The 27,385-nt window shown below is 42.6% G+C and overlaps 2 protein-coding genes across 2 annotated transcripts; both read left to right on the top strand.

The window, feature by feature from the left end:
* Positions 1–121: 121 nt before the first annotated feature.
* On the top strand, positions 122–12,665 carry pprc1 (PPARG related coactivator 1; the record flags this gene model as incomplete). Its single annotated transcript, XM_079229775.1, has 14 exons — positions 122–202; positions 2,294–2,389; positions 2,491–2,640; positions 2,811–2,891; positions 2,973–5,043; positions 5,415–5,468; positions 9,006–9,066; positions 9,352–9,419; positions 9,634–10,351; positions 10,455–10,658; positions 10,811–10,871; positions 10,964–11,085; positions 11,388–11,539; positions 12,310–12,665. 14 exons carry the CDS (start codon positions 122–124, stop codon positions 12,408–12,410), a joined length of 4,020 nt encoding a protein of 1,339 aa, XP_079085901.1. The 3' UTR covers positions 12,411–12,665.
* A 1,451-nt stretch (positions 12,666–14,116) lies between these two features.
* On the top strand, positions 14,117–27,372 carry oga (O-GlcNAcase; the record flags this gene model as incomplete). Its single annotated transcript, XM_079230005.1, has 18 exons — positions 14,117–14,282; positions 14,983–15,034; positions 15,144–15,241; positions 15,373–15,503; positions 15,655–15,826; positions 15,914–16,012; positions 16,112–16,396; positions 16,555–16,713; positions 16,868–17,058; positions 17,312–17,566; positions 17,671–17,874; positions 18,316–18,490; positions 21,531–21,616; positions 22,690–22,794; positions 23,778–23,869; positions 23,963–24,155; positions 24,257–24,416; positions 24,909–27,372. The coding sequence occupies 18 exons, from the start codon at positions 14,117–14,119 to the stop codon at positions 25,043–25,045; spliced, it is 2,760 nt and encodes a 919-aa protein (XP_079086131.1). The 3' UTR covers positions 25,046–27,372.
* Positions 27,373–27,385: the final 13 nt, after the last annotated feature.

Below are 27,385 nucleotides of genomic sequence, written 5' to 3' on the forward strand. Positions count from 1 at the left end.
TTGCCGGGAATGTTGGACCACGTGTCTCCTGCCGGCGTGCTTGTTCCTCCAATGCGCGATTCATTACTTTTTATACCGAAACGCGTCGGGGCACTGGGGCAGCAGGGAGTGTAGGAGGAAGATGGCGGCGCCGTGGGGAGCAGGCGAGGATACTTTAACGGCGTGCAATATGGAATTTTTCGCATTAGATACACTAGACGAGGTAAGGAATATGTTCAGCACTTTATTTCCTTTCATGCAAAGCCACGGTTACTACTTTTTGTGCGTGTTGAGCAGCGGGACGTAGCGTGTTGTGTGTGTGTGTGTGTACAAGCGTGTACACTGCGCCTGGAAAAAGTGACACGTGGATGCCACCGTAGTATCGAGAGTAAAACTTATTTGGAAAAAGTACTTATTGTTTTGAGATGGTCACAGCTTGAAATGTATTTGTTGGTGTGTTAATTAAATAATACGTAATGCGTGACTCTAAATGTGCTGTTATCTTTGAGCTAAATGTTAACGCTAGCTGGAGAGCCAGTGTAGCTTCACTGTCCGGTTAAGGTTTCCTCCTTTATAACACTCTTATTCGTTATGATATGTGAAGTGACAGTTGTTTATTTTTATTGGTAGGTGGCTTGGCATGTGCATCAGTTGTATAATCCTTATCAATAATGCGCATTTAAGCTCATCAATGTACTGTTAACCAACTGATCAAACACACGTGGTAACAACAATGCTAACTAACGATGCGAGTCAAGAGCCTGTTTATCACAATTGGTGGTATGTGTACTCCTTTACTTTTTTGTCTTTACCGTGATTAATGTAACGTTTATTTACGGTAGTTCTGCCATAGTGTAGTTTAAGGGCTCCACGCCAGCACGTTGCAGTAATGTGTCAACTGTGTGATGACGCACACAATGAAGCTCTATTCTATTAAGACAGTGACTGCAATATATACAGTAACACACACCTGGGTGAATATTTGCTCCCTCACTGCAGCAGGACACCACGTTTTCATTCAAAGCCTGTGTATGTCCACATGTGGTTTAGTCGTGGTGAATCACATGTTGGCTTCCTTCACGCATGCGCAGCAGGCACCGTGTATTAAACCTCTTCACACACCCGTCCATATAGTTTATGAATAACAATGTGACGTTTTCAAGCGTGGAGGGTAAAATGTGTATTTTCATGTTGTGTATCATTTGGTAATTCTTTGAATATCGGACAGGAGCAGAGGCGAGGGCCCTGCGCGTGTTATTGTAGCGCAACACGTGGGCTAGGTAGCCTCCCTATGTACGGGGTGAGGCGAGGATCAAATATGTCTGCGCACTGTGTGCATGCGTAGACAGCAACACGTGGGTCACTGTACGAGACCGCTGCGATTTTAGATCAAAGTGCATCTTTTTAACAGTTATTGTTGAAAGGCGGGCCTGTGTGCTAGCCTTACTGTAGTTTTGCATATTGTTAAAATATAAGTTGTTATACACTAAGTAAGCCTACAATCACATTCTTCCACTTTGCCACTATATATTACATTTTATATTTGTTTGTTTTTAACTTGTCTTTAAAATGTGTACTATCAGATTTATAGCTGTTTTTTTTTCTTGTGTTTTCTTGGAACAGATTATTTGTTTTGCTATTTAAATTGTTTATATTAAGTGTACATTGGAGTCTTGCACTCGCGATTGATACTTGCTCTTATGCTCTTGCATATTTCATATTATAGGAAAATGCCTCTTGGATATTGTTTGGCTTTTCATCGAGCTAGAACTAAAAACACATGCCCTCTTTTCAGAAGTGCTTCACTTAAGTTTGGGCTTACTCCCAGCATCAACCACCAAATACAATAGCAATGTAGTCTTATTTCACTGTCCAACATCTACAGAGAACAGATGTACATTTTTCAGTCATTTGGTTATTTTGAAACAGGAAGTCAACTCTGTCTAAAATATTTACATTGAACAACATTGTTTTGTTAACAATTCATTGTTCACGTAGGACCGGTTGTAATAGTAATACACCCCAGTGGTCTTCATAAGACACAGCTGTTTACCTCATGGAACAGATCTCTGACTAAACTCCCAGACCCCTAATTACCTCAGATCTACACACCTTAAAAGAAGCATCAACTTTGAAGTTTTTGAATTGAGTCAGCCAGTAAAAAAGTTAAAAATACGGACCGACATGGTTTTATTTAGTTATTATTTATTTATTTTAATTGGGTGTTCCGAGTGTATGTGTCTCAACTTACTACTGTGGTAATTTGTCACTTGTCTTTTTACCAAATAACAAAGTATTTTTATTTCCCCTTTAGACTGATGGGCTAACCTCTGCAGAAACTCTGGAGGCCCTTCAAAACTGCTTAGACCCCTCTATTCTTTCTATCTTTGAGGACGCACCAACAATAGAGGCAAGCCAAATGTCACATGTTTGAAATGAGTATTACAGTAGCATGAGCTGGTACAGTTTGTTTATACTCCCCATTTACCTATTTTCCGTGTTTTTAATTAGACTAAAGGTCTAGATGAGGAGAGCGAAGCCACGCTGCTGACCGCCCTGACGGAGATCCTTGACAATGTGGATGATGAGAACTTGTCCCCATTTGACACACTACCTGACTCAGATCTGCTGTCGGGTCAGAGGGGCAGGGAACACTCTCCGGTTAGTGCCCAGCAGTCATACATAACTCCCCCATCTAGCCCTTGTGAAAAGAAAGTGAAAGGGAGTGGGTGGAAAACCTACTGACCTTTGTAGTTCTTGACATACAGTAATTTATTTATGTTCAACTCTACACATGTATTCATTATGCTTTTGTTTCTTTCACTTTCTAGCTCAGGAGATTGCTGTGTCTGTCCCGTTCCCCTCCAGAGAAGGACACGCTATGCAGCACAAGAGCCATATCAACTGGAAAGGTAGCTTGTCTCACTCAATAGGACTATATACTAATTTGTGCACCAAGCATTTTTCTGAATTATATTTGTTTCCCTTCTCAGAGCCTCCCCAGGTTACTGGCATCTCTCCAGAGAAGTGATGGGGAGGAAGAGGAAGATGGCTCTCTCAGTCTGAGCCCAGCGAGTCATGAGTCATCTCGTGACGGTGACCAGCTACACTGGGAAGGTCTGGCCCTCCCGCTTCCTGTCACCTTTGAGCAGGAGATTGAAGATGGTATTTCAGTTAGCCTGGGGGACTTTGTCAGGCATATGCACCCATACTGTATGGCCATTTGTATGGAAGATGACGAGGGGGAACAGATGTTGCCCGAAGGAGGAATCTTACTTGAAGTTGTGGACCAGGGTGAAAATGGAGAACCCATCCTAGCTATCCCAGATATGGATCTTCCATTCTCTCTCCCATTTAAAGAGCCGTCGTCAGAAAATAAGCAGAAAGTTATAGATGAAGCAGACGAAGTGGCCTCTGACAGCTCAGAGCATATAGTCGTTGACGACGATGATGAAGATGAGGCTCCAGTGGAAGTTGCTGCCCTTTTGACACCAGAACTTTGTTCGGATGTGAAAGATAACATTATAATTAAGAAACAAAGGGAAGAGATAAAGGAGAGAAGCCCCTCCCGACGAAAAAAGAAATGCAAGGAACAGCGCCAACCCAAACCTGTGGAGGGAAGGGTCCTTAGGAGTGGCACCGTAAGAAAGACGGAAACGCAATCTCCCAAAAAGCCTGAAAAACGACTAGTCACAGAAGAAATAAGACACAAAGTCCAAAAGGTTCCTCTTGCCTCAACTCCAGCTTCTTCCTCTGTAAAACCTAAGAAACCAAATCCATGCCAAACTGAAACACAAACAAAAATCACAGCTACAACACTATTGCCTAAAATTAACGTGCAAGTTGCCACATTGGTGTCAACCAGACGGGAAATAGTGCGGATAAAGAGACCTGAGAAGAGTCGGTCTAGCTGCTCACCCAAAGCAGTGATCTCCAAACGACCCGATGAAATGCCTAAACCGCCTTTCCCGGCCACTGAGAAGCTGGAAGGCTCGTCAGCAGCTTCCTCTGCTGTCCGACCCCCAATGTCTTCAGAGAGCCCTGCAGCTGTTTCGGGTCCGGCAGAACCACAGCTGGCACCACCTGTTGGTGAGGCCCTCCCTCCTGTGGCCCCTGCAGTCTCGGAGCCAAAGCCCAAATCGCTCAGTCTAGCAGAGTACCGGCAGCTCCGACAGCAGAAAAGACCAGCCCCGGTGGAAAAACAAGAAAACAGCACTAAGTGGCCCACCCTCCCAGAGCTTCCCAAAGAGCTTCTCCCCATTCCCTGCTTGCCTGACCCCAACCCCAAGGATCTCCGACGCCCCAACCCCCAGACAGAAGTGGAGGAGGAGGTCAGACCGGCCTGGCAGCCGAGGGGACCGTGTGCACCACCCACCCCTGAGGCGCTGTTGGTGCTACCGGCCTACATGGTTGTCTCATCCAGCAAGGTTACTCCCGTCTCTAAACCACAGCCAAAACCTGAACCTTCAAAAACATCTGTATCCATAAAACCCCCGACTTCTGCCTTTAATTCAGTGAAGAATTTACCCTCACATCCACACACCACTGCTCAGCCTGTAGTATCTTGTGTGCCTCAAAGCTCTGTGTCTCCAGCTTCTTTAAAAGCTGCTACTGAGTTGGTGTCGGCAGCAAATTGGAAATGCTCTCCAGCACCTTCAGGAGGAACGAGTGGAGTCGATAAAAGGCCCCAATCTCAATCTGCATCTCTTAAATCTGGAGAGCGGATTAAAATCTGTCTTAAAACCACTACAGATGCGATCAAACACAACACTGCTACTCTGTCTGTGCCCAGTGCGCCTCAGAAGACTATTGTCTTCCAGAAGGTGCCTGGGGTTACTGCTCCTGTGTCCGTTAGTAACCCCATCACACTTGAGAGCAAGGCCTCCAAACCCACAGCCAGTGGTGCCCAGCTCTGTTCTCTGAATACCCATCCCGCAGTCTCCCAGAGTCTAAAGGCCAAACCTGTTTTACTTCAAACTAAAGACAAACCCACTACAGCAGTGAAACTCCAAAAGGCAAAGAGCGCCACACAGGAGCTGATTGAGGCCTTTACAACTGAGATAGGTGAGTCTAAAGTTGATTGTGTATTTTGTTTGAAAAAAAATTGTTTATCTAATGATGACCTACAAAGTCCTTGCCAGAAATCTGCTTTGTCAGTGTCTCATTTGCAACTCTAGCCCATATTTAATCTGCTCCAGTGATTGGCTGATGTGCAGGAAGCCCATATCAGAAATGATTTAGGAATAGCCGTGTCTGCCGTTAGTGCAGTAAAATAATAATTAGCCCTCTGTAACCTCAACATCATTCTAGATAATTATTCTACCACTTTAATTTGGCCTGCATTCTGTTTAGTCTGGTCTTTTCAAATAAGTATAATTATACAATATGTTGTGTTTTTATAATCAAAATTATATGATCTCTTTTTTTTTGTGTAGGTATTGAAGCTGCTGATCTGACCAGCTTGCTGGAGCAGTTTGAGGAAACCCAAGGTAATTATTATTAGGGTCCGAGCGACTGACGTAGTCAGTCCCGAGAGGACCCTATTGAAATTGCTGGGATTCTTTTTATTATTATTATTCATGATTATTATTTTTATGGCTTGGACTGCTTTTTGGGGGACTTGTCATATTCAGAAACTCACCAAATTTGGAACACCTGTTAAGCCTGGTAAAAAACGCAATGTATCAAAGTTGGGAAAAAAAGTTTTTTAAAAAATGACTCTCTAGCGCCCCCTACAAGTTGGACCGGCGACGTCCCTCGCCCACAATTTTTTTCCGACTTGAAAAAATTCACACATGTCCGTCTCCACCTGCTCTACAAAAAAGCCTCTCAGACCCATAAAGTCCGCCTATGAATATTTTCCGCCTTCTTGGATTTTGTGAAAAACACATTATTGTAGTTTATTCCTAAACACTTGCTCCTTTTCATACCAAACTTGGTACGTATCATCAATGGCACTGGATCATCAATACTGCATTGCAATTTCTTTATCTCATTGCGTTGAGGAGATATCGACCAATCAACCTGTTAGGGACGTGTCTTGATTTTAAACACTCATAACATTAAAACTGTTTGGACAAACGACTCCAAACTTGGGGTTTATGTGCACATCGCATCCCCTAACTTGCAATAAATCAGGCGTCTGATTTGAACAATAGGGGGCGCTACAGTACTTCGTCCAATTTGCCATTTTCGGCCCATTTATGCTAATTTTAGCATATATTTACATTTACGCCAAATACTACTCCTCCTACAAATTTCAGACAATCGACATAAATTCTATTCTAAAGTGATATCAAGACCCTCAGGAGTATGGCTTGTACTCTGTGCGCGTTTTCACCCGTGGGAATTGACGTTTACGGGGACGCAAAGGCGCGCCTACTTTGAGCTAACCGCTATATGAGAGAAAGCTATTGTAACTCCTCCATACATGATGCAATTACCCCAATACCCCAATGCATGATACTGGTCCATGCCTGAGGACATGTACATGACAAATGTTCAGATTGTCGTAGCGCCACCTACTGGCAAAAGTAAATCAGCCAAACTGCATCGGATTTACATCTAATTTACATGACTTGCTCTACTCTTCACGTAGAGAAACATGATGCCAAGTGCATGTTGCATTCTCTTCATGCACAATAACACTCTTCCTGTATGGGCAGCCATTTTGGGCAAATAATTTACTCAGCAGGCATTTTGCCAATGTCATTTTCTTAACACCATTAGTCAAGTTAGTCATCATGAGATGTAAGTAGTGCCGTCCGCTGCACCTTCAACATCAATGTGAACAATCAACATCAGTTGTCAACAACAATGTGAATGTTCAATCTTGTCACCTGCCAAAAGCAGAGACTGGTATGTGAAATGTTCATACTTGAAACCGGTGTGTACTGTTTGAACTGGGCGAGTCGGCGACATGCCGGCTACCCCAAATGTGCCGGGATAAGCGAGGACCCGCTCGCAGCTTTAATTGTATTTATCTTTTTTTCTGTACCCTGTCTGTCAGAAAGAAGTGCTCTTTCCATTCCTTGTGAGACAATGTTACTCTAAAAGTATTTTTTGTCCTACCTAGTTACTAATGTTGTCCTGGCCAGTAGCTTAATGTGTTCCATAGTTTAGTACAAAGCCAAATGTAGTCGGAACATCAGTTTTCCTGGTTTTGTAATGGCGAGAAGTGGCAATTTTACTAAAAGACTTCAAGCGATAGAAAGGGTCTACTTAAAGAGATTGTGCATATGCCAAGAGGCAGATCATCGGTCAAGTTGGATGATCATGTCTCTGCTTTCATAGTCTTATCGGTTCTTTCATACGAGCTTGACGTTTACCTGATCTAGAGAAGTGTGTTTAAAGATTGTGCGGGACTTTTGGCAGTTCAAAATGGCATTCTTTCTTACTGAAACATTCCCCTTTAAGAGATGTATGCTGCGGCGGGCAGAGATGCTGCTTTGTGCTCTTGTCCGCTCAGCTGTTGGAATTCTGCCCTGTTCGCAAATCCTTTTTAACTGTCACCCTGCAGTCTTTGTTTGAGCGGATGTACACGCCTCCAGCCCTAACAAGTAGCTGGACCTTGTATGTGCCATTACTTGTGTCAGTGGGCTTTATATTGAACAATCACACTGTACTATGGCGTATAACGTAACCGCTGACCATTTGGTGAATTTCCATGGGAAATGCACTGTAGGGCTGAACGATTAGCGAGCGAAAGAGCGGAGAACTCGGCTGCATCAACTTTTCATGCGGCCCGTTAACCTGTTGCCCAATGGCCTCTGGCTCCACGGAACAGTCAGAAACTGACACAGCTGAGACTTTAGTCTCGAAGAGGAACAGCACGTCGGTGGTGTGGAACCACTGACGTGCTGTTCTGGTTTAAAAAAAGAAGATGCTGCGCAGCGTCAGGTGCTGTACAGAGCATGCCGCGCTCCTGTTGCTACTGCACGGGGTAACACTACAAACTTGTTCCAGCACTTAAAAAAACACCACAAATCAACGTATGACAGTTGTATGGCCAAGATGCCGAGCACCAGTGCGCCAGACAAGCCAAATACCTCAAGACAGGGATCACTGACCGAAATGTTTGAAAGCGTCAATCCATGAACGTAATTCACAACGACACGGGGAATCTCTCGTGCAATAACCGAGTTCATAGCCAAAGATATGATGCCTCTCAGCCCGGTGACCAAGCCTGGGTCCATGGCATTGATGATAAACGGTACAGGATACCCCCCCATACATATTTCAGTCAGACTGCCATACCAAAGCTGTACAAAAAGTGCAAAGAGAAAGTCGCCACGGAGCTTAAAACGGTGGACTTTTTTGCTACCACTACTGATATGTGATCAAGTCGCACAGCTGAGCCTTACCAGAGTCTTACTGTCCATTTTATTGACGGAGATTTCAACCTCGGAGCTCGGGATCTCAACGAGGAGAAACGCGTCTGCATCACGACACAACGCGTCAAATATGGTGCTGGCTGCACGGCGCAATGAAGGGACGAGGCTCCAGTGTTTTGGGCACAGATTACATCTTGCCATTGGTAAATTATCGTGTGTAAAAATATATAAATTATGTTGAGTTGTGGAAAGTGGATGGGATTAAATAAATTCATATTTCCTCCCACTCCTCTTTTTATTTAATTCTAACAAATAGGCCAAGCCAATGGGAAAGAACATTTTACACTAAATGTATCTAATATTGTCTTGGTCATATTTAAATCATTCATTATGTTTTGTTGGGGAAAAGAGAGGATAAAATGTAAAATCGTATATTAAATCGCAATTGCAATATTGTAGGAAAAAAATCGCAATTAGATTATTTTCCCAAATCGTTCAGCCCTAATGCACTGTACTGGTATCATGAAGGCAAAACACATGATGCACTGCATTTTCACCTGACATGCGCAGGTTGCTACAGTTCATCCAATGTTGTCAAGCTGAATTTTTGTTTGTTTCTCGCTGCGTGTTGCTCTGTTCAATTTGTTATTCCTTGTGCTTATGCACTTATTTCCTTCTTCCTTCTCTCTTCAGCCAAAGAGGAGAAATGTGTGCTGGAGGTCTCTGGTAGAGCAGCAGCTGTAGGAAACTCGAGGTGAGTTACCCTACAGCCTTCAAGCTGCTCTGTGCGAGTGGCGGGAGGCACGGTTTCTGATTTGAAACCTGTTGTGTGTAGAGATGACTCGCACACAACTTTTTGCCAAGACCTACCGCAAACCCTGCTTTTAGTCTGGCCAGAGTGATGGCCTTCTCAGGTCTAAATTTGTGCAACCTGGCTTTACAGGGTTTTTTGTTGTCTTGACTTTGCTGCACTCTAATCAAGAGGTGGCAGCTACACTATTTACCACTGATTGTAACCGACCCTTTGCTCCATTTACAGTGTTAAGCTGGCTCCAGAGAAAACAGTCGTGCAGCGTGTTAGAGCTATTGACCTCTCAGGTACTGCAGGTAATTCAGCTTTTTGACTTTAAGATGAGTCCATTACGTTAAATCATTAACTAAGATAAAGAAAAGTTGTATGGCTTCCAGCAATAAAACGGCAGTCATTAGAGCTGGAATATCTTAAATACTACATCATGATCAACGATTTGCTACCTTGCAACACAGAGGACCAACTGCACTTGAATGTTGGTTGTAATTTGGTGCATTTTCTTTCCGTCAGCTTTGACTCCCCCAGCCACTCCTCCCCACCAGATGTGGAAACCCCTGGCCCCTATGGCCCTGCTGGGAAAGAGCAAGGCTGCTGATGCTTTAAAGTTGAGCTCCTTTAAGGTTATCCAGATAGAAGCACGGCCTCTGCCCTCTGTCAGGTCCCGCAGCAAACCTACTCCTACTCCTGCGGCTGCCACTGTAGCCCCCGAGATCGCATGCCTGGACCACGACTATTGCCTCCCCAAAAAAGACACTTCCACCGGAGATTCTGGCAAAGGTTGGACTGTCAAACAGCCATCTTTTATCACTATTAAACCCACTGGGCAACTCACTAGAACCACTACACAAACACCCCCAGCTGCCCAGGCATCGTCTGCTCAGTCGCCCATCAAGATTGTGGTTACTACCAAAACACAAGAGTTTCCTATGACGGAGCCCCTCGATCACAGGACTGATGAGATGGAGAGGAGCTCTGTCCTAGAGACTCCTGATGCTTCGCCTGCTCAGCAGGACACTGCTGTTAAAGAAGAAAGCTCCAGGAGATGGAGGTCCTATCGTCGACATGCTGCTTCTCGCACACCCAGTCCCAGATCTAGTCCCAAAGAGAGCACTAGAGGCCGGTCTCGAAAAAGATCCCATCGCTCTCCCAGCCCTACATCCAGCAGTTCAGAGTCTGACTCCGATTCTTCTACATCTCGGTCTAGATCCCACTCACCATCTAAGAAAAGGTGAGGCCCACAATCAGGATGTCTTAAGTTCATGCAGCATCTTGATTTGGGGTTTCGATTTGCCTTGTTAATCACTGACTATTCTTTCCTATTTCCTCTCTAGGTATCGTCTCCGTCACTCTGAAAGTAGTTCCAGCGCCTCATCCCGGTCCTCCTCTAGGTCCTCTCTCTCTGTGTCCCGCTCTCCTCCCAGGAGGAGACGGTACTCGTATTCCTCCTCTCGTTCTGGCTCTTGGAGTTGCTCCAGGTCGAGGTCTCGATCCCCTCAGAGACAAGCACAGTGGAGTAGAAGCAGAAGATTGCACAGGTACATATATGTATATCATGCTCTTTTTAATGGTCTTTGTATGGATTTTATAGCTGTTTCACTCGTGTATAGTAAATATTTTGCCAGGCGCTTTAAAAAAAAAAAGATTAAAGGCTTCATCTTGCCTTCCTCTGTCCCTCATTTTCTTACAGCAATGCTCCTAGTGCAAAGCCAAATGTGGAGGAGGTGAAGAGACTCAAGGAGAAAGCCATTGTAAGTCAATTTTACTCCCTCGTACCGGTCTCTAAGCAAAGTGGTTAAAATATTCTCTCTGACTCATCTGATCGTCTACTTTCTTCTCTCAGGAGGAGCGCCGGGTAGTTTACATCGGTCGAATTCGGTTAACAATGACCCAAAAAGAACTTAAGGACCGCTTCTCTTTATTTGGCGAGATTGAAGAATGCACCCTGCACTTTAGAGACTATGGGTAAGTACATAAACAGCTTTTGTAAAATGGGATTACCTAACTGTTATTTAAATAAGCATATAATATGACCAAATTGCACTATCTTTGATCCTTGTTGGTCTCGTCTGTGACCTCTTAGGCCTGTAACAGTGCTAAAGCCAATTCAGTCTTGTTCATAACTGGAGCCTCCTGGCAACACCCCCAGTTTGCTCTTTTAAAAGCAAGTCACAACTCAAGCACTGTATAAAGCCTGTTCTTACCTTCTCTAGACCTGTGATAAACTGAAAATTAACACAGGCTAATGGTTTGCTTATCCATCACAGGGACAACTATGGGTTTGTGACTTACTACGACACCAAGAATGCTTTTATGGCCATTGAGAATGGAAGCAAGCTGCGCAAGCCTGATGAGCTGCCATTCGATCTCTGTTTTGGTGGAAGGAGACAGTTCTGCAAAAGCAACTATGCCGATCTGGGTATGCATAAATCAACAGACAAAGTTCTTGTAACGCTTACCCAGAGTACTGTTAATCAATCAAAAGTATTGATTTGGTGTGTGTGTTTTATCAAAAGTATACATTGCATATTAAATGTTGAACACTTAAGGAGATTGAAGTGTTTATTTTAGAGTAATTTCACTGCGTTATCTTACGGTCAGAAAAACCTTTCAGACAAGGAACTAAAAGTGGAACTTATCTGTGCTCTTTCCAAAGCCACAAGACTCTGTTGACAAACAGTATTCATAAGTTTCAATTTCAGATCAGTTCCCTGTTGGAAAATATTCTGAATATAGCGTGCACTTAAAACTGCCCCAGTCCACAGCAGTAAATTACTTTTGTTGGTACCACGTCTGTTTCTGGCCATCTATTTTAGGTAATACACTGACCATGGATAAGTACCTCAGACAACCCCCCCCCTTCCAAAAATCTGATCTTACAATTTAACTATTGAAGTTTCACACGAAAGTCTTTCTATGGGACATTCCACACAGATTTCACATGATGGTATTTTTTTACATTTTTTTATATATATTTTGCGGATAATTTGAAACAACTTAAATGATCATATAGGGAGACACACAAAATGTCATAAGAATAATTCATTTTTCGGTGGTATGTCAAACGTTTGGGGTGGTTTTTGCAGGTGTCATCAGTCGCTTGAAATTGCTCAACCAGAGTATAAAGCATGTTCTGCTGTCCTTGTCTCTTTTATTGTAATGCTGACTTTGTTTTCTTTCCCTTTTCAGATTCGAGTAAAGAGTACGAACCAGTGCCTGCGAAAGGCAAGTTTCATGCACTAGACTTCGACACTTTATTGAAGCAGGCCCAGCAGAATCAGAAGAGGTAACAGGAGGCCTGCAGCAGGAAGCAGCTGACACTTACCTCAGAGCCAATGGTTGGCTTCTCACCTGCAACACTGTCTTTACATTTTAGTTGTTGCATTAGTTTTATTTTGTTTCTGCAAGCTAACACCTTCTATTGAAGTGAAGATTTGTAATGAAAGTAGGAAAAGAAAAAAAATGGAATGAACAAAATTATTATTTTTTAAAGTTTATTTAAATGTATAATCAAATTTCAATTGTATGAAGAGAATCATTTTTAAATGGGGGATGGTAAGTGGGATGGATCTCCTAATTACTGGGAGGTTGTTGATGCATTGAATGTATTACAAACCTAAATAATAAAAAAAGAACATTACATGTATTGTGTCTTTTCATTCCAACTCGAGTGTCTGCTTTGTTTGTCTTTGTTATTGGTTACATCCTCTTTAGAAACATAAAGGATGTCCAAAGAAAACTATAGGCATAAATAACAGAATGCATACATTTGCTGCTTTTTGCGGAGTCATTTCTATTAAAGCAAATGTACTGACTGCAGAAAAGGCTCTGATCAAACTAATTATGTTAATGATTGGCTTACTTCCCAGTGAGCCAGCATAGAAAATACCAGGCACTGGAAACTGCACTTTTTAATTGTATTAATTACACCTGTGCTTTAGCCATTGTGACTGCCAACATGTGAAAAGGGTTTAATTGGCTCACCATCAAGTGGTGACACACCCAATAGAACAAAGCCATTTTACAGGTTATTATTAAAACCAGTGGTGAAAAGGTCTGCTGTGGAAAAAGTCCCATTAAGGACAAAGGGCCTGCAAAGAAGCGTGCTCCAGCTTACATAAACCACTGCTCAATGCTGTGTTGGAAGGTCTGGGATATAAAGACATGATATAAGTGTGTGCATGTATATAATCCTAGAGATTAAGAACAAAGCGTGTGTTTTGCTGACAGGATACGCAGGACCAGGTCACAACAAATGCGCAGCACCTCCCCTGTTTGAACGTGGTGTTGGAGCTCGGATGCGCTCCTAATAAGGACTGGAATCTCAATCTATTGTAGAGCTGGAGAGATGTTTAACTCAACCCCTAAGAAGTGCGAGTCAATGGGCTTTAGCGCAACGTTTAGGAATTATGCGACCATTAAAGACTTGTTGTACAACTGCGAAGGCCGTCATTTTGGATAAAGTCTTCAGTTGGTCGTTAATGGCAATTTTTTGGTGACAAAAACAAATGGTTTGTGTGTTTCTTGCCCCCTGTGTGTTGTGTTTGACGCGGCGGAGTAGTAGTGTCATCTATCTCGGTGCCACTGTGACATCTTTGCGGTGTTTTGTCACGCAGAACTAGTTTTGACTGGTTTAAGCCAGTCCTCTGCGCATGCGCACTCGGTGTAAACAGGAAGAACCGAGTGAAAACCAGGACAAATCTCCCATAAAGAAGAAAATGATCGAACAAAAACCAGCGACCGTCTTGTTTTTCCCTTTATATTAACCGAGGTATATGTTGTCCCCTGCCACCGGATGCTAGTTCAGTTTGCATGTTGTAGAGGCAGTCGCTAACTTTCCGACCATTTTTGATAGACTCGTTATTGCTGTACTCCTGCTAACGTGAACGGTGTCTGCTTGGCGAATCTTTCTGCTAAACTATAAGATAAAATAAATCACTCGGTGCTCCGCGGATTTGTCTGCATTTGGTGACTTTACACGGAGGGAAATCTTACAATGGTTCAAAAAGATACGGCGCTGGAGACCCCTCAAGTGGACTGCGAGCCGAGCCCCAGCCCAGTCTCCGGAGAGCCTTGCGAGGAGGCCCCTGGCCCGGTGGAAGAGTCCGGCATTGGAGTCGAGCTGACGGGCCACAGGAAGTTCATTTGCGGGGTCGTGGAAGGTAATATCCAATATCAGCTCAAACAATCAAACTAAACATGTTATCCAGTCGTTATCTGCATACAAGCATGAGCATGTCATCACAATCCTGCAGCAATCATGATTCCTGGGTGCAGAACATTGTAGACTCAGTCGTAGTGCACACTTGGAATAACTCTAGGGAAAAAAAGAAACCAACATGTTAATTGTCTAAAGAGACAAATTTAAACTTAAAATGATTTCATACTACAACCTGATCAAAGTAATCCTGATTCTGTAATGACTAATGAAAGGTTGAATTCATAAATAAGGTAGAAAGTTATTAACAGGTGATGATCATCAAATTCAATTAGTAGTTCTAGGATTCACATGATTGTCATCTGTCAAGAAAATGTGCCAAACATTGTCAGGTTGCACCTCAACTAAGGAGGAGAATAATGAGGTTTTGTGTCATATTATAGATTTCATATTTGGTGTGACTTGGCCTACGTTCAGAATGAATAAGACAAATTCAGACAGTACTGGCCTCTAATGAATGAACTTATGAAAGGCCCTCATATATACTTTTCATTCATAGACAAAATTATTAATTAGTATAGAAAAACACTTCCAGCCTTAATAAGCAAAACAATGCAAAAATAATAATAATTAATAAAAAAAACAATGGGAAAAATCAGCGCCTCAGACTGCATGTAATCTGAATGTGTTGTTTGCCGATGCAGGCTTTTATGGTCGACCATGGACAATGGAACAGAGGAAAGAGTTGTTCAGAAGGTATGACCTATGTGAATTATTTAAGCTGTCAAGTCATCAAACACCAATAATATTACAGCTAGATGATTTGAATTGTTATACTGACTTTGTACAACATTGCTTTTCACAGGCAGCAGAAATGGGGGCTGACTACATACCTGTATGCACCCAAAGATGACTACAAACACAGAATGTTCTGGAGAGAGCTGTACTCGGTGGAAGAAGCAGGTGACTATATTCACAATAGATCTTGGGGAAAGGAAAATGAGTAATGTCTGGTTTTAAACATGGGTGTAATGAAGAAAGAAAGCTTTCATCAGAGGTGTTGTAAAAGCACAAACATGCATTCTGTTTCCTAGAGCAACTCATGACTTTAATTGGGGCTGCCAAGGAGTATGGGACAGAATTCATCTACGCCATTTCCCCTGGACTGGACATCACCTTCTCTAACCAGAAAGAGGTTTCTGCACTCAAGAGGAAACTTGATCAGGTATTGCAACATTTTGTATGACCGCAGTATCTGCAATGTGTTCAAAGTATTTACATCTTAATATCATCATACGTTCCCTGCATCTTTCCCTCTGCGGCATTATGTCAATATTTGAATGGATATTTTTTTCGAATCCCTTTCTCTCCCTCAGGTTTCTCACTTTGGCTGCAAGTCATTTGCCTTACTTTTTGATGATATTGACCAAAACATGTGCCCTGCTGACAAAGAGGTGTTCAGTTCATTTGCACACGCTCAGGTTTCCATTACCAACGAAATCTACCAGTACCTGGGAGAGCCTGAAACCTTCCTCTTCTGTCCCACAGGTACATCAGTTCTACTTCAGAATATGCACATTTTCCACAATTGTTTCATCTCCTGATTTATTATTTATTCTTGATTTTGAAATACAGAGTATTGTGGGACATTCTGCTACCCAAATGTCCATCAGTCCCCCTACCTCCACACAGTAGGAGAGAAGCTAATGCTTGGCATTGAAGTGCTGTGGACCGGTGAGTCTTACAGTTTCCTGTCAATTACTATTAAGCATAGTCATACATATCAGAGTGGTAGATGAAACAATTAACTGAGATATTTTTTCTTCTCTGCAGGCCCCAAGGTGGTGTCCCAAGACATCTCAGTCGAGTCAATTGAGGAGGTGTCAAAAATCCTAAGAAGAGCCCCTGTGATCTGGGACAACATTCACGCCAATGATTATGACCAGAAGAGGCTGTTCCTGGGTCCATACAAGGGCCGCTCCACAGAGCTCATCCCCAGGCTGAAGGGAGTCCTCACGAACCCCAACTGCGAGTTTGAGTCCAACTTTGTAGCAATACACACTCTGGCCACCTGGTACAAGTCTAATATGAATGGGGTGCGCAAGGATGTGGTCATGAGTGAGTGTGATCCAAAAGTTAACTACTTTGTAATGTTTTGATGCGGTTACGCTGTGATCTCTCAGTATGAGGCGATACTCTGTCACATGTTTCCATAATGCAGGTCGGTCATTAATGCTGTTAATTCTGTTTTGATTATCTGTCTTGCGCTTCACCAGCGGACGGGGAGGACAGCACAGTGTCCATCCAGATCAAGTTGGAGAATGAAGGCAGTGATGAAGAACTGGAGACAGACATGCTCTACAGCCCACAGCTTGCTCTAAAACTGGCTCTCACAGAATGGCTCATGGATTTTGTTGAGCCTCATCAATACAATAGTGAGAGCAGTCCCATTATTATAACATATCTCTATGCTAATTAGTTTTCTAGCAGTAATACTTTGAGTACACTCAAAGTGTTGACATTGATGGCCTGAAGTGATACATTTGTGACTGAAAACAGGATGCAGTGAAGCTTAACTTTGTCTTTCAGGCCGACAGATGGCTCAGACTGGTGCCAACGGCACAGCCATCGACGTGTCATCCATGGCTGCTCCCTCTCTCTGCTCTTCCACAACAGTCACAACTGTGTTCCAGCAGCCCATCATGTCTCCAGCCATGCCGCCTCTCTGCCTTGATCCGCTCTCACACACCTTGGTAGAAAGACCTTTGGAGGAAGAGGAGGTGAGGTTCATTGATACTATGAGACAAAGTAGTAGCACTTGAATGAGTATTTGAGGTTCCTTCTAGAAGTCAAGCACTGCATTGGTGTCATTTGTACAGTTAAGAATTACTGAACGAGCTTCTTTCTGAACTGATTCTTGGCCTCATTTTTTTTTTGTGGTACGTTACAGAAATATTCACTTTCTTTCTTGAGCATTTGTGTACTGGAGACAAGAGCATCTGTATATGGTTCGTTTGTATTGCTCCTGTGCAGGTGGAGGTGGAGCAGAAGGTCTCAGATGAGGAGCCCATGGAGATGGTGGTTGAGAAGCTGGATGAGGCTGAAGCAGAAGCTGACCCAGAGGAGAAGCAGGTTGGTCCCGTTTTACCTGACAAGATGGCTGAGGACCTGAAGCCCATGGATACAGACAAGGAGAGTCTGACGGAGTCAAAGTCCCCTGAGGAGTCTATCCAGGAGGACCTTGGGAGTGATATTGCCCCGATGCAGACAGATGATCAGCTCAAGCAGGTGCCACAAACCTTTGTGACTTTTTCCTTTTTATATCTGTAATTGGAGACAAAAATGAATTAGAATTCCCCGCTAAGTGGAAATGATTTCTGGTGTTTTCTCAGGATTTGTTTGTGCCTGGGCCCAATGAGATGCCCCTGTTCCAAGCAGAGCCCCTCACACTGGAGGACCTGAGCTTGCTGGCAGAGCTCTTCTACCTGCCTTATGAACATGGGCCCAAGGCCGTGCAGATGTTAAAGGAGTTCAACTGGCTAAGAGCCAACAGCAGCGTCGTCAGTGTCAACTGCACGAGAAAGGAAACTGAAAAGGTGGGTTAATTCCTTGAATGAACACACACGGTTAAGAGAAAGAGGTCTATCTGGTGAAACTAGTTAAATATTAACTGGACTTGGTTTCCATCGTGTTGGTTGTTGAAAACAAAATGGTGGATGTGTACTACCCATACTGTCCATTGGGTGGTGTGGTTATGATAGGAGATGCAGTGCACCAGGAGCATTGTTTTCTGTTTTTGTGGAAACTAGAGCTTAACCTATTAAACCATCTGCCTTTTCCACAAAGACATTTTGACCTATTACAGAATGTGTATGAATACAAACACTTGATTAAAACGCAACCATTGGTAATGTTTATAATGAAACCTTCATGACAGGTCAAAATGTATGTTGTGCAAACCGGTCTATTCCAAACAAAATAGTTTACGGTTGTCCTTCATTATTTGTTCTTATTTTCAATCACTGTGTTGCATGCAGGTAGCAGAATGGCAACTAAGGGCAGAGAAGTTTGAGGACATGTGCGACTCCGTCATCCAGATGTTCACACGGCTGTCCAATTCAGCCAACCACACGATCCTGTATGACCTCTACTCTTACATCTGGGACATCAAGAGCATCATTTCTATGGTCAAGTCTTTTGTCCAGTGGCTAGGTATGTATGAAGGTAACCATAAGGCACCTAATCTTATTATTAATAGCGATAGTCTGATAAAGTCTGGTAATCCTGACTTTCGTTATTCTCAGACCCACAATTACACACAAATAGATCAATCACTTTTAAAACTAAAAACAGATTGTATAAAGAAAAAACACTATAGTGGTTAGCTGTATTCATTATGTCAAAGTCCAGTTTTATGTAGTTGAATGAGGCAAATTTATAATTATTTCGCACATCGTCTGCTTTCTAATCAAAGACTTAGAGAAATATGGCTCCTGGAGATCTTGGCCACCAGCTGTAGAGGCAGTTTTAATTGATAGCAGTTTAATATAGATCAGCTATGCACAGATCGGGCGAGTTGCATTAACTCTCAACAGTTATGATTCTGTTAATTTGTCTTGTTTCACACCACGATTTGTTTTCTTTCTTTTTTTATTTGACTGAATGCCGCTTGCACTGCTAGCATCCTCCTTATTTAATCCATAACAAGCTGCCCCATTTTGGTGATCTCTAAACTTGGGTCTCTGTGGCAAACGTCCCAGCAGGGTTACTGCTGCTTGCTGTGTATCCAGTAACATCACTGCTGCATTCCCACACAGACACACTTGCTTCCATCTCTCTGTCTGTGGGGATGGGAGCGAGGGGGGAGTCCCCACCCTCCCTCCTCCATGCCCTAGCGCGCACGCGAGCTTGGAGAGCAAGCTGACTCACTGACTATGGAAGGCCATTCTAGTGCATAAACTCAGAAATAACTGAATTGGTCTGTTTAAAAAAACAAAACGGAAGGTTTTGTTTTGTCTCACTGAGTTGTCTCCAAAATGAGGCTGCCAGTGGATTTTAAACCTCTGAATTGTTTGCTCAAGCTGTATCATTGTGTGATCCATCACCTAGATATTCTTTCTCTCCCACTTCCTCTCCCTTCACCACACTTGCTTTCAGATGGTGCATTGTGATGCAGTTTGAGTGACATTCAGCTTTGTGATAACATCTCCATCTTTTTTGGAGTGTTTTTTGTTTTAATAGTCTGAAGCACCAGCATGGCCTGTAGTATACCCCCCCCTGTAACCCAGTTTCATTCACAGGTTTCTGTCCTATATGGTAAAGCTGAGGACTCTAGCCTACAGTACACAGCAGGCAGCATACCCAAACTGGCAAAACCACATCAAAAATCCACCCTACTGGCTTTAATGCATCAGTAAATGATGGTAACCGCTTTAGCAACATGGAGGAAATCAAATGCCCTATAAATATAGTTATCTTTGAATATTCCTCGGATTAACTGCAGTGTCATTAAGTGTCTAACTGTTGACTTCTGCTGTTGCTATTATCAGGTTTTTACATCAGCCCCCACGTTTCCCCTCAAGAAAAGCTGTGCAACCGGCACTTAGTCGCAACCTCCCTGGTTATTGTACTGAGAACATTTACTAATAACTATTTTCTACTGTTTTCTCCCTTCACTATGTACAGATGGAAGAATCCACAGTACAAGTTTCTACTGCTATTGGAGCGACAGTGGCCTATGCGCAGTGCAAGCGTCGTGACTTTTTGTTTTTTATTTGAAAGGGATTTATGTATTTTATTTTAACTAGATTTATAAATGTAAACAATGTATTTGGAGGAAAAGAAGCAGCCCTCTGGATGAAGTCACATTTTGCGCAGCGATTTAGCTTTGAATCCTAAGTGTTAACTCCCAAATTTCTCTTTGGCAGCATCTCTCTAACTTGTTTTTTTGTTTCTGTCAGTAGGCCTATAGAAATGGCTCAAACCAGCCTGATGCACCTACTCAAGGGAATTTACACTTTGCTTTGAAATTTAACCATAGCACATGATCTTCATCCCACTATGGGATGTTTCTGATTGTGGAGTGTACACACACACACACACACACACACACACACACACACACACATACATTGGCTGGACCATGCAAGCAAAAGTTGCATGTTTTCTACATAGCTGTGATTGTGTTAAGGCAATTCAGTCTGAATGGATCATTGAGGTGGAAGTTATTCACCAAGAGATCATTCTTTTGTCCGTTCGTGATTTTTAATTTGTTGAAGCAAGTTCAGCGTTCCTTCCCGTGGGTGCATCTGCGTGTTGTGTCAGTTCATCAAAGGAATTGTTTTAGGTATCAGTGTGAGGTTATGTAAAGCACTATTAGGTGTTCTTACTGCGCGCTGCATTTGTCTGGTCACATGACGGGGCTTGTCGTAAACCATGGTTAGACTTTGTTAGCGGGAACACTAATGTATGCCGACTCTAAGAGCCCTGTGAGCTTTAGATGTATACGCTTTGTATGCTTTGTCCCTGCGGTGCATTTCATCTTTGGTCTGGCTGATTAGGGGTTTTAATAGTAAGCTGAGAGGCCTTTAACTAAGGGAAGGTTCACACCACCCATCGTCCTGTCATCCTGGTTTGATGACTCATGCTCCCCAGTCATGTGACGAGGCAGATAAGACGAGAATGTGACTTCACACGGGGTGCTAAGACGAGTGGGGTGACGGCAGCTGAAGCTTACATTTGTAGTCCATAGACGGTATGGGTTTCGGTTCTGATGGTCAGTGAAATATTTATGACGTCTGTCAGTTTTTTCAAACCAGTATAGCCCTCACTGAAACACCAAAGGGTTGAACTGTTCTTATTTCAGTTCTCTCGGCAGTTTTTTTTAGAGCATGCGTTCCTCTCTGCATGCAAGAACTTATTTCTGAAGACCTGCATACCAATTAGTGTGGAGCAGTTTGACATTGTTGCATTGACACAGACAATTTAAGGAGCATTTATATCTTGGACCTGATTTTATTCTGGCAAACACGTAAGCTTTAGTTGCTTGAACCTCATTAAAGATATTTCCTCTGAATATAGTTTATTCCAAATTAGGTCCTTTTTATGTTTTTATGAGTAAAATAAATTAATAAATAATGGATTATGTAATTAGATACATATGACCCCCTTCCTCCCCATTTCCCCACTCCCTTCATCTGTCAGAGAGCCCCATCCTGTGGTAACAATGTCCGCTTGGCTCTGCTCCTAACAGGGTGTCGTAGTCAGTCCTCAGCACAGTACCTTAGAGGAGACCAAGAACCCTGGGCCTTTAGGGGAGGTCTAGCAGGAGAGTTCCAGGTATCTAATGCACTGAATTTACAACAATCTTATGGAAAAAAGAGTGTTGTGAGCAAAGACCACAATGGTGATATGTGTGTAGGTACGAGGGGGTTTGGTCTGTCGAAGGTGAGCTGATTGTAATGGGTCGGGCTTCATAACATCCGGGTTCACTTCTCCGTAGAAGTTTAAATCTTTTAATTATTTGGGGATATTGTCAGGCTGTGTGAGGGTGACCTGAAACACATCCTGACATAGGGAGGGTTATAGCCAATGCTTGGCATGGCATTTTCTGATTTGATTAATTTGAATTTCTTTCAGCAACTGCCCAAGGAGATGCTGCTTTTCCCTTGCGCACGCAGCACAAGCGAGCATGGCTAGGTTTTATTTTCATGACATCTCATTTCTTTGCAGGAAAGCACAGTGTACAAATTACCAACCCAGCCCTTTGCAAGCGCACACACAAGCATCGCAGCGCCCGCGAGAACACAAGCATGTAACAATGGGAAAACTCCATGATCAAACACACCTGTCCAGGCTAAATAAGTATCTCCATCTGTGGAGAGTAGCAAGACTCACAATGGCAGCTAATATGCCATTGAATTACTCAGTAAGCTCATATTTAATTTGCCTCATTGGTTTTTTTCCTGGAGTTCTCTCTGCCTCTCTGCGCCAGCATCATTATTTTTCTCAACAGGAGGGTCCTGCGCAGCGAAATATTGCGATGTCTTACAAAAGGGAAAGGAGCATCTCCTTCAGCCAGTAAAACCTTAGTCAGACCAAAATACCACCCTTGTTCTATAATATTTGAAAAGCAAATGTGTGTGCTTGTTGCTATGTTCCTTGAGCAAAAATGAGAAAGATGTGATGTTTGCTATTGTTGTCCACTGTCAGTTCAACAAGGAACGTCAGTTTAAATCTGTACGATTGTCATTTATTTTTTTGACAATATTTGCCGTGCCAAAGCTTTCTTCTGTAGTTCCTTTTGGTTTGATAGTGGCACAACTGTAGCAAAAGCACAGTGAAGCAGTCAGCCAATGCATCACACCACCTTGTCTCAGTAAAACTAAACCTGTTTCTTTTGATACCCACAGAGATTGTTGCCAATAGAAGGGGCAAACGATCTTTTCTTCCAACCACCACCTTCAATGCCAACCTCCAAAATGTATTCCATGCGGCCGTACTTTCCCAAAGATGAGGTAAGATGACTAGTCAGGCCCTTGTACACCTTATTTTTAACAGCACCCAAGTATTGCGCCTTGAATACCAACAGTTACTAAGCGTTAATAATTGCTTAACCAAAATGTAATAAGTGTATTTTTGCAGCTATTATATTGGCCAGTTGCTAGTATTCCCCGCAGAACTGGCCTAGTTTACGCTGTGAATGATTTGCACTCAATGTGGCACAATGCTATGCTCAACTGCCCTTTACATCCGTTAATGTGCTGATTTTAAAGCAGTGGTGGGCCGTGGATTTTCTACCTGCGGCGTGAACAGTTGGCGCAATATTTCTCTGTTTTTAAATCATTGGTGACGTTTTTTGTTTGACAAACCCTATTTTAAGGTCTTTCTCAATAAACTAGAAACATAAAGACCAAAAATTCAGACATCAGCCCACCGTCTATCTGCCTGGGCTCTCCTCTGCAGATTCCCTCACAGTTGGGCAATATCTGTAGTAATGTCAGTCCAATCAATTGCAACTGTCGCCCAATGGTTAGCATGCCCATCTTACAATCAGAGGATCAGTGGTTCGAGCCCCGGCCCCAGCTTTTTCTTTTCTTTTTTTCTGCAATTTTAACAATCATCCCGCGAGCCGGATCCGGCCTGCAGGCCGTACGTTTGACACCCCTGATCCACCCCTGGAGGAACAGACAATACAGGAGCTGGTCAATGAGAAAATAAGCTAATAGGGAAAAATAATTATAACACATGTAGTCTATTTGTGAAAAACTATTACATTATAAAATAAACATAACTTTTAATTATAAAAAATGTAAAGTTAAATTATAAAATAAATATAACTTTGTGATTCTGTTTAGGCCAGCAGAGAAGGCTTAGCAGGCCTTGACGGCCCGCCACTGTTGTAAAGGCAGCTTCAGATTGTCAATTCTTCTTTGTGGCATTTTCTGGGCTTGGCTTTGGCTCTTTCAAGTTACAGCTGCACCTGTCTTCTTCCTTTCAGACTGCGATTTATAAAATCTGTAAAGAAATGTACAGTGAAGGAATGGAGGATGAACCAGTCTCTGATGAGGATCCTGATCTCATAGGAGATAGGTAAGAATACGGAGATATCTAAAGCCTGGTCTGCAGAGCTCCCCTGCAGTGCAACGCAACATGGCTGACAAAGCCCTTCCTGTTTTTGCACAGGTTAGTCGGTGGTCTCCTGACGCTGAGTTCAGACTACGGGTTTGTGCTCGAGGATGACGAAGGGATCTGCGGTTATGCTCTTGGTACTGTGGATGTCCAGCCCTTCGTCAATAAGTGCAAGTTGAACTGGATTCCCTTCATGCAAGAGAAATACGTCAAACCTGACTGTGAGAAGGACCTCACAGAGGCTGAGGTAGGATCTTAATCCATCTCTTAAACTATCATGATATCTTTATTCGTTGGCATACCGATTGTTCAGTTTTACTTTACCGTCTTTGTCCGTCGTCCCTGTAGAAAATGATGCTGAGTTTCCACGAAGAGGAGGAGGGTCTTCCTGACACTTTCCTCTCCAACTTCCCCTCTCTCATCAAAGTTGACATTCATGCCAAGGTCACTGACCCCAGTGTGGCCAAAAGCATGATGGGATGTCTTTTATCGTCTCTTAAGGCCAACGGTAAGTGGCAGCCTTTTTTGGTTATGACATTGATGTTCATTGCTGCTACTTGTTCGAACTACAAAACAACCATATTGTAGTAGTGTTGTTGGTAAAAGGATGTTAGAACATTTATTATTTAATTAGATAAAAATGTTAATCGGTAAATATATCTAAACAACACTTTTTATGTGTTTGATACAGTTGAAAACAAGCAGGCTCACTGATCTTGTGTAGATGTAATGTGAACATGAGTTGAGTTTTCATTAGACTAGTTTATCATTGGAAGGTAAAAATGCCTTTTGAGAGGCAAAAAGAGAGAAACGGGGCTTTAAGACGCATAAATTATCAAAGCAGGGACTGAAATAGTCTTCTCTCCCTGCAACAGATCTTGATCTAATTCATTACTGATCAGGGACACGGTAGCAGATCATAATCGGTTTATTTGGCAATACTCAATGCGGTGGAAATAATTTGTGTTATTGACTTAGCTGTTTCCTGTTTTTCTTTCAGGATCCCTAGGTGCTTTCTGTCAGGTTCGTCAGACTGATAAGAGAATGCTGGACTTTTATAGTAAACTGGGATGCTTTGAAGTGTCCAAAATGGATGGCTTTCCCAAAGACATCATCATTATGGGACGCAGCCTATGAAGAAACATCCTGCTTCAATAACGGACAGACAGACAGGCAGCAAGTCAACGTGGCTGAAACATGGTTGCTACCTTCATGAGAAAAACTTCCATGATGATTTTATACTACATTACCATCTGGGCGAGCCCCGGGAAACCTCTTTTTAGGATTTGTGTACAGAAGCTCAGCAGTCGCACACAGATTCCCTGCGCTGCCATTAGATGTTATGGCTCTGTTGGATTCAGCAGATACGAAGCTAAAAGGCCGACGAGTGGTCTGTAATCCGTTGATTTGAGCCAACATGGAAGAGTGGCACTCCAGCAATGATTGTTGGAGTACCTCCAGGAGGCAGGAAGTGAAAGCTCCATACGCCTTTTTCTGATTCAATCCAGTAGTCATTACATGGATTTTGCCCTAGTCCAAAGTGTCTGTATCTAAAAGAGACAGAGCTGTAAAATGAGGGTGGCCTGTATCTCAGGTGATGTTGTACTACCCCTACTACATCCTGCTTTCCCGGCTTTGGCAGAGATAAATAATGCAGCTGTTGACCTAAGTAGGACACCTTGATACAGGATGTGAGGTACTATATGAGAGCCTGCCTTTCATCATCACATCATGGGTTTTCCAGTTGAAATGCTGAGCCTGCACACATGAAGGGTGGACAATTTGAAAATTGTAGGAGTTGAAACCCTCAGTAAAAGATTGTCAAAGATCAGCAAGTGGAAAGTATTTGTTGAAATTGTTAAAGATTCAACCAGGAAGTCCTCTGAATTTTTGTTAAAGTACTGGTAGACATTTGGAAAGCTACAGAAACGCTATCACAAGTTTACAAACATCAGCCTATTTCTGTTCAGCTTGTGGATGTTTTTTCTTTTTGAGCTATTACCTTTTGGATTTTAAGTTTATATTGCAGACCCCAGTGTCTTTTTGTCTTAAAGGCTTTCTTCGACGTATCTGTCAGGTTTAGCTAGAGTTGGGCAATTGTAGGACATTGGCCCAGTTGTTGCTCAAAATTCCAGAGATGTGGCCCGACATTGACACATGTCTTAGTTTTTCCAGATCCCAAACATCTGGTAAACCTAAGCTAACTGACAGGGTATCACTATCGGAGAGAATTCAGGCCGTCTAGTTAAATTATGTCAAATTCATTTAAGTAATAACTAAAAGTTTACATAGTTTTACCCTTTTTATAATAAACTCAAATCAACATGTCCTCATAGCAGGACCCGTGGGACCAAATGCTTGATTTTCTGTTCTGTTATTAAGAAGAGAAATGTAATCCTCGCACAAATTTACATTGGAATGCATTAATTATAATAAGTAAGAATCCTAAAGACTTGGAAGCATTAACCCACTGTCACAAAGCTGCTCTTTTCTTTTCTTATTCTTAACCACCAATTCCAAACCTGACTTGTAAAGCAGCATCAAGACTATCTTCAAGAGATGTGCTTTGCTTTAAAAAAAGAAGACGTTTGCTTTCTATTGGTAATATAAAATAATCAGTTTACCTCTATCAGCTTGCATCCCTCCCTGCATCGTTTCAACACGGCATCCTCTTAAATGAATGTCTTCTCAGTTGAGCACTCTTCGTATCCGGTCACCAAAGTGGCTCTCAAGCAGTTGGTCTGTATAGTTGTTGGGGCTTGGAGCAGAAATTCCTCAACCTTTTCCGATCTGTCCATTGAATGTTTTATATTCTGACGCATTTCCCATTTTGTTTTTGTAAATCTTATGTAGTTGATTTAAAAAGAAGCACTTGGACTCTAGATAGGCGTGTCCTATTGGTTACGTGAGGATCATCAGTTGCTTCTCGGTAGCTGTCTGCCAATGTGATGTTTTGATACTGTGTACATTCATAATGTGCATGAGGTGTATTGGATTTGCCGTGACGGTCGTTAGAATAACCTCATCGTATGCTACATTGAGGAAGAAGCATGCCACTCACCTCTATGAGCATGATACTGTAGATCATAGGCAGTCAAATCATAAAGTGTTATTATTTTGTATATCATTATTGAAATTGTGGCTAGCCTTCGGTTAAAGTGCTGGTCTAGTTACAATGCCACGTCTTGTACAGCTATACAATTTTCTGTGTTGCAGCAAGGTGTGAAACACACCCACACCTGCTGTCCGTCTTCTGAAATGACAGCAGAGGTTTCATTCTTGTTTTAAAATGTTCATGTCGCAGTTGGTCGATGCTCAAGCTTTCTTATCTGCCAACAGGTCTTGACGAAAATGGGCTGGGATTGAGGGAAAGGACTCCAATTGTACATTTTGATTCGGAGTTTAGGGTTGGGGGGTGGGGTCATAAAAGTGACACTTTACCAATGTAAAATTTGTATGTAAGATTCAAAACTAATA

The sequence above is a fragment of the Taurulus bubalis genome (genome assembly GCF_910589615.1).
Source record: "Taurulus bubalis genome assembly, chromosome: 14".
Lineage (NCBI taxonomy): Eukaryota > Metazoa > Chordata > Actinopteri > Perciformes > Cottidae > Taurulus > Taurulus bubalis.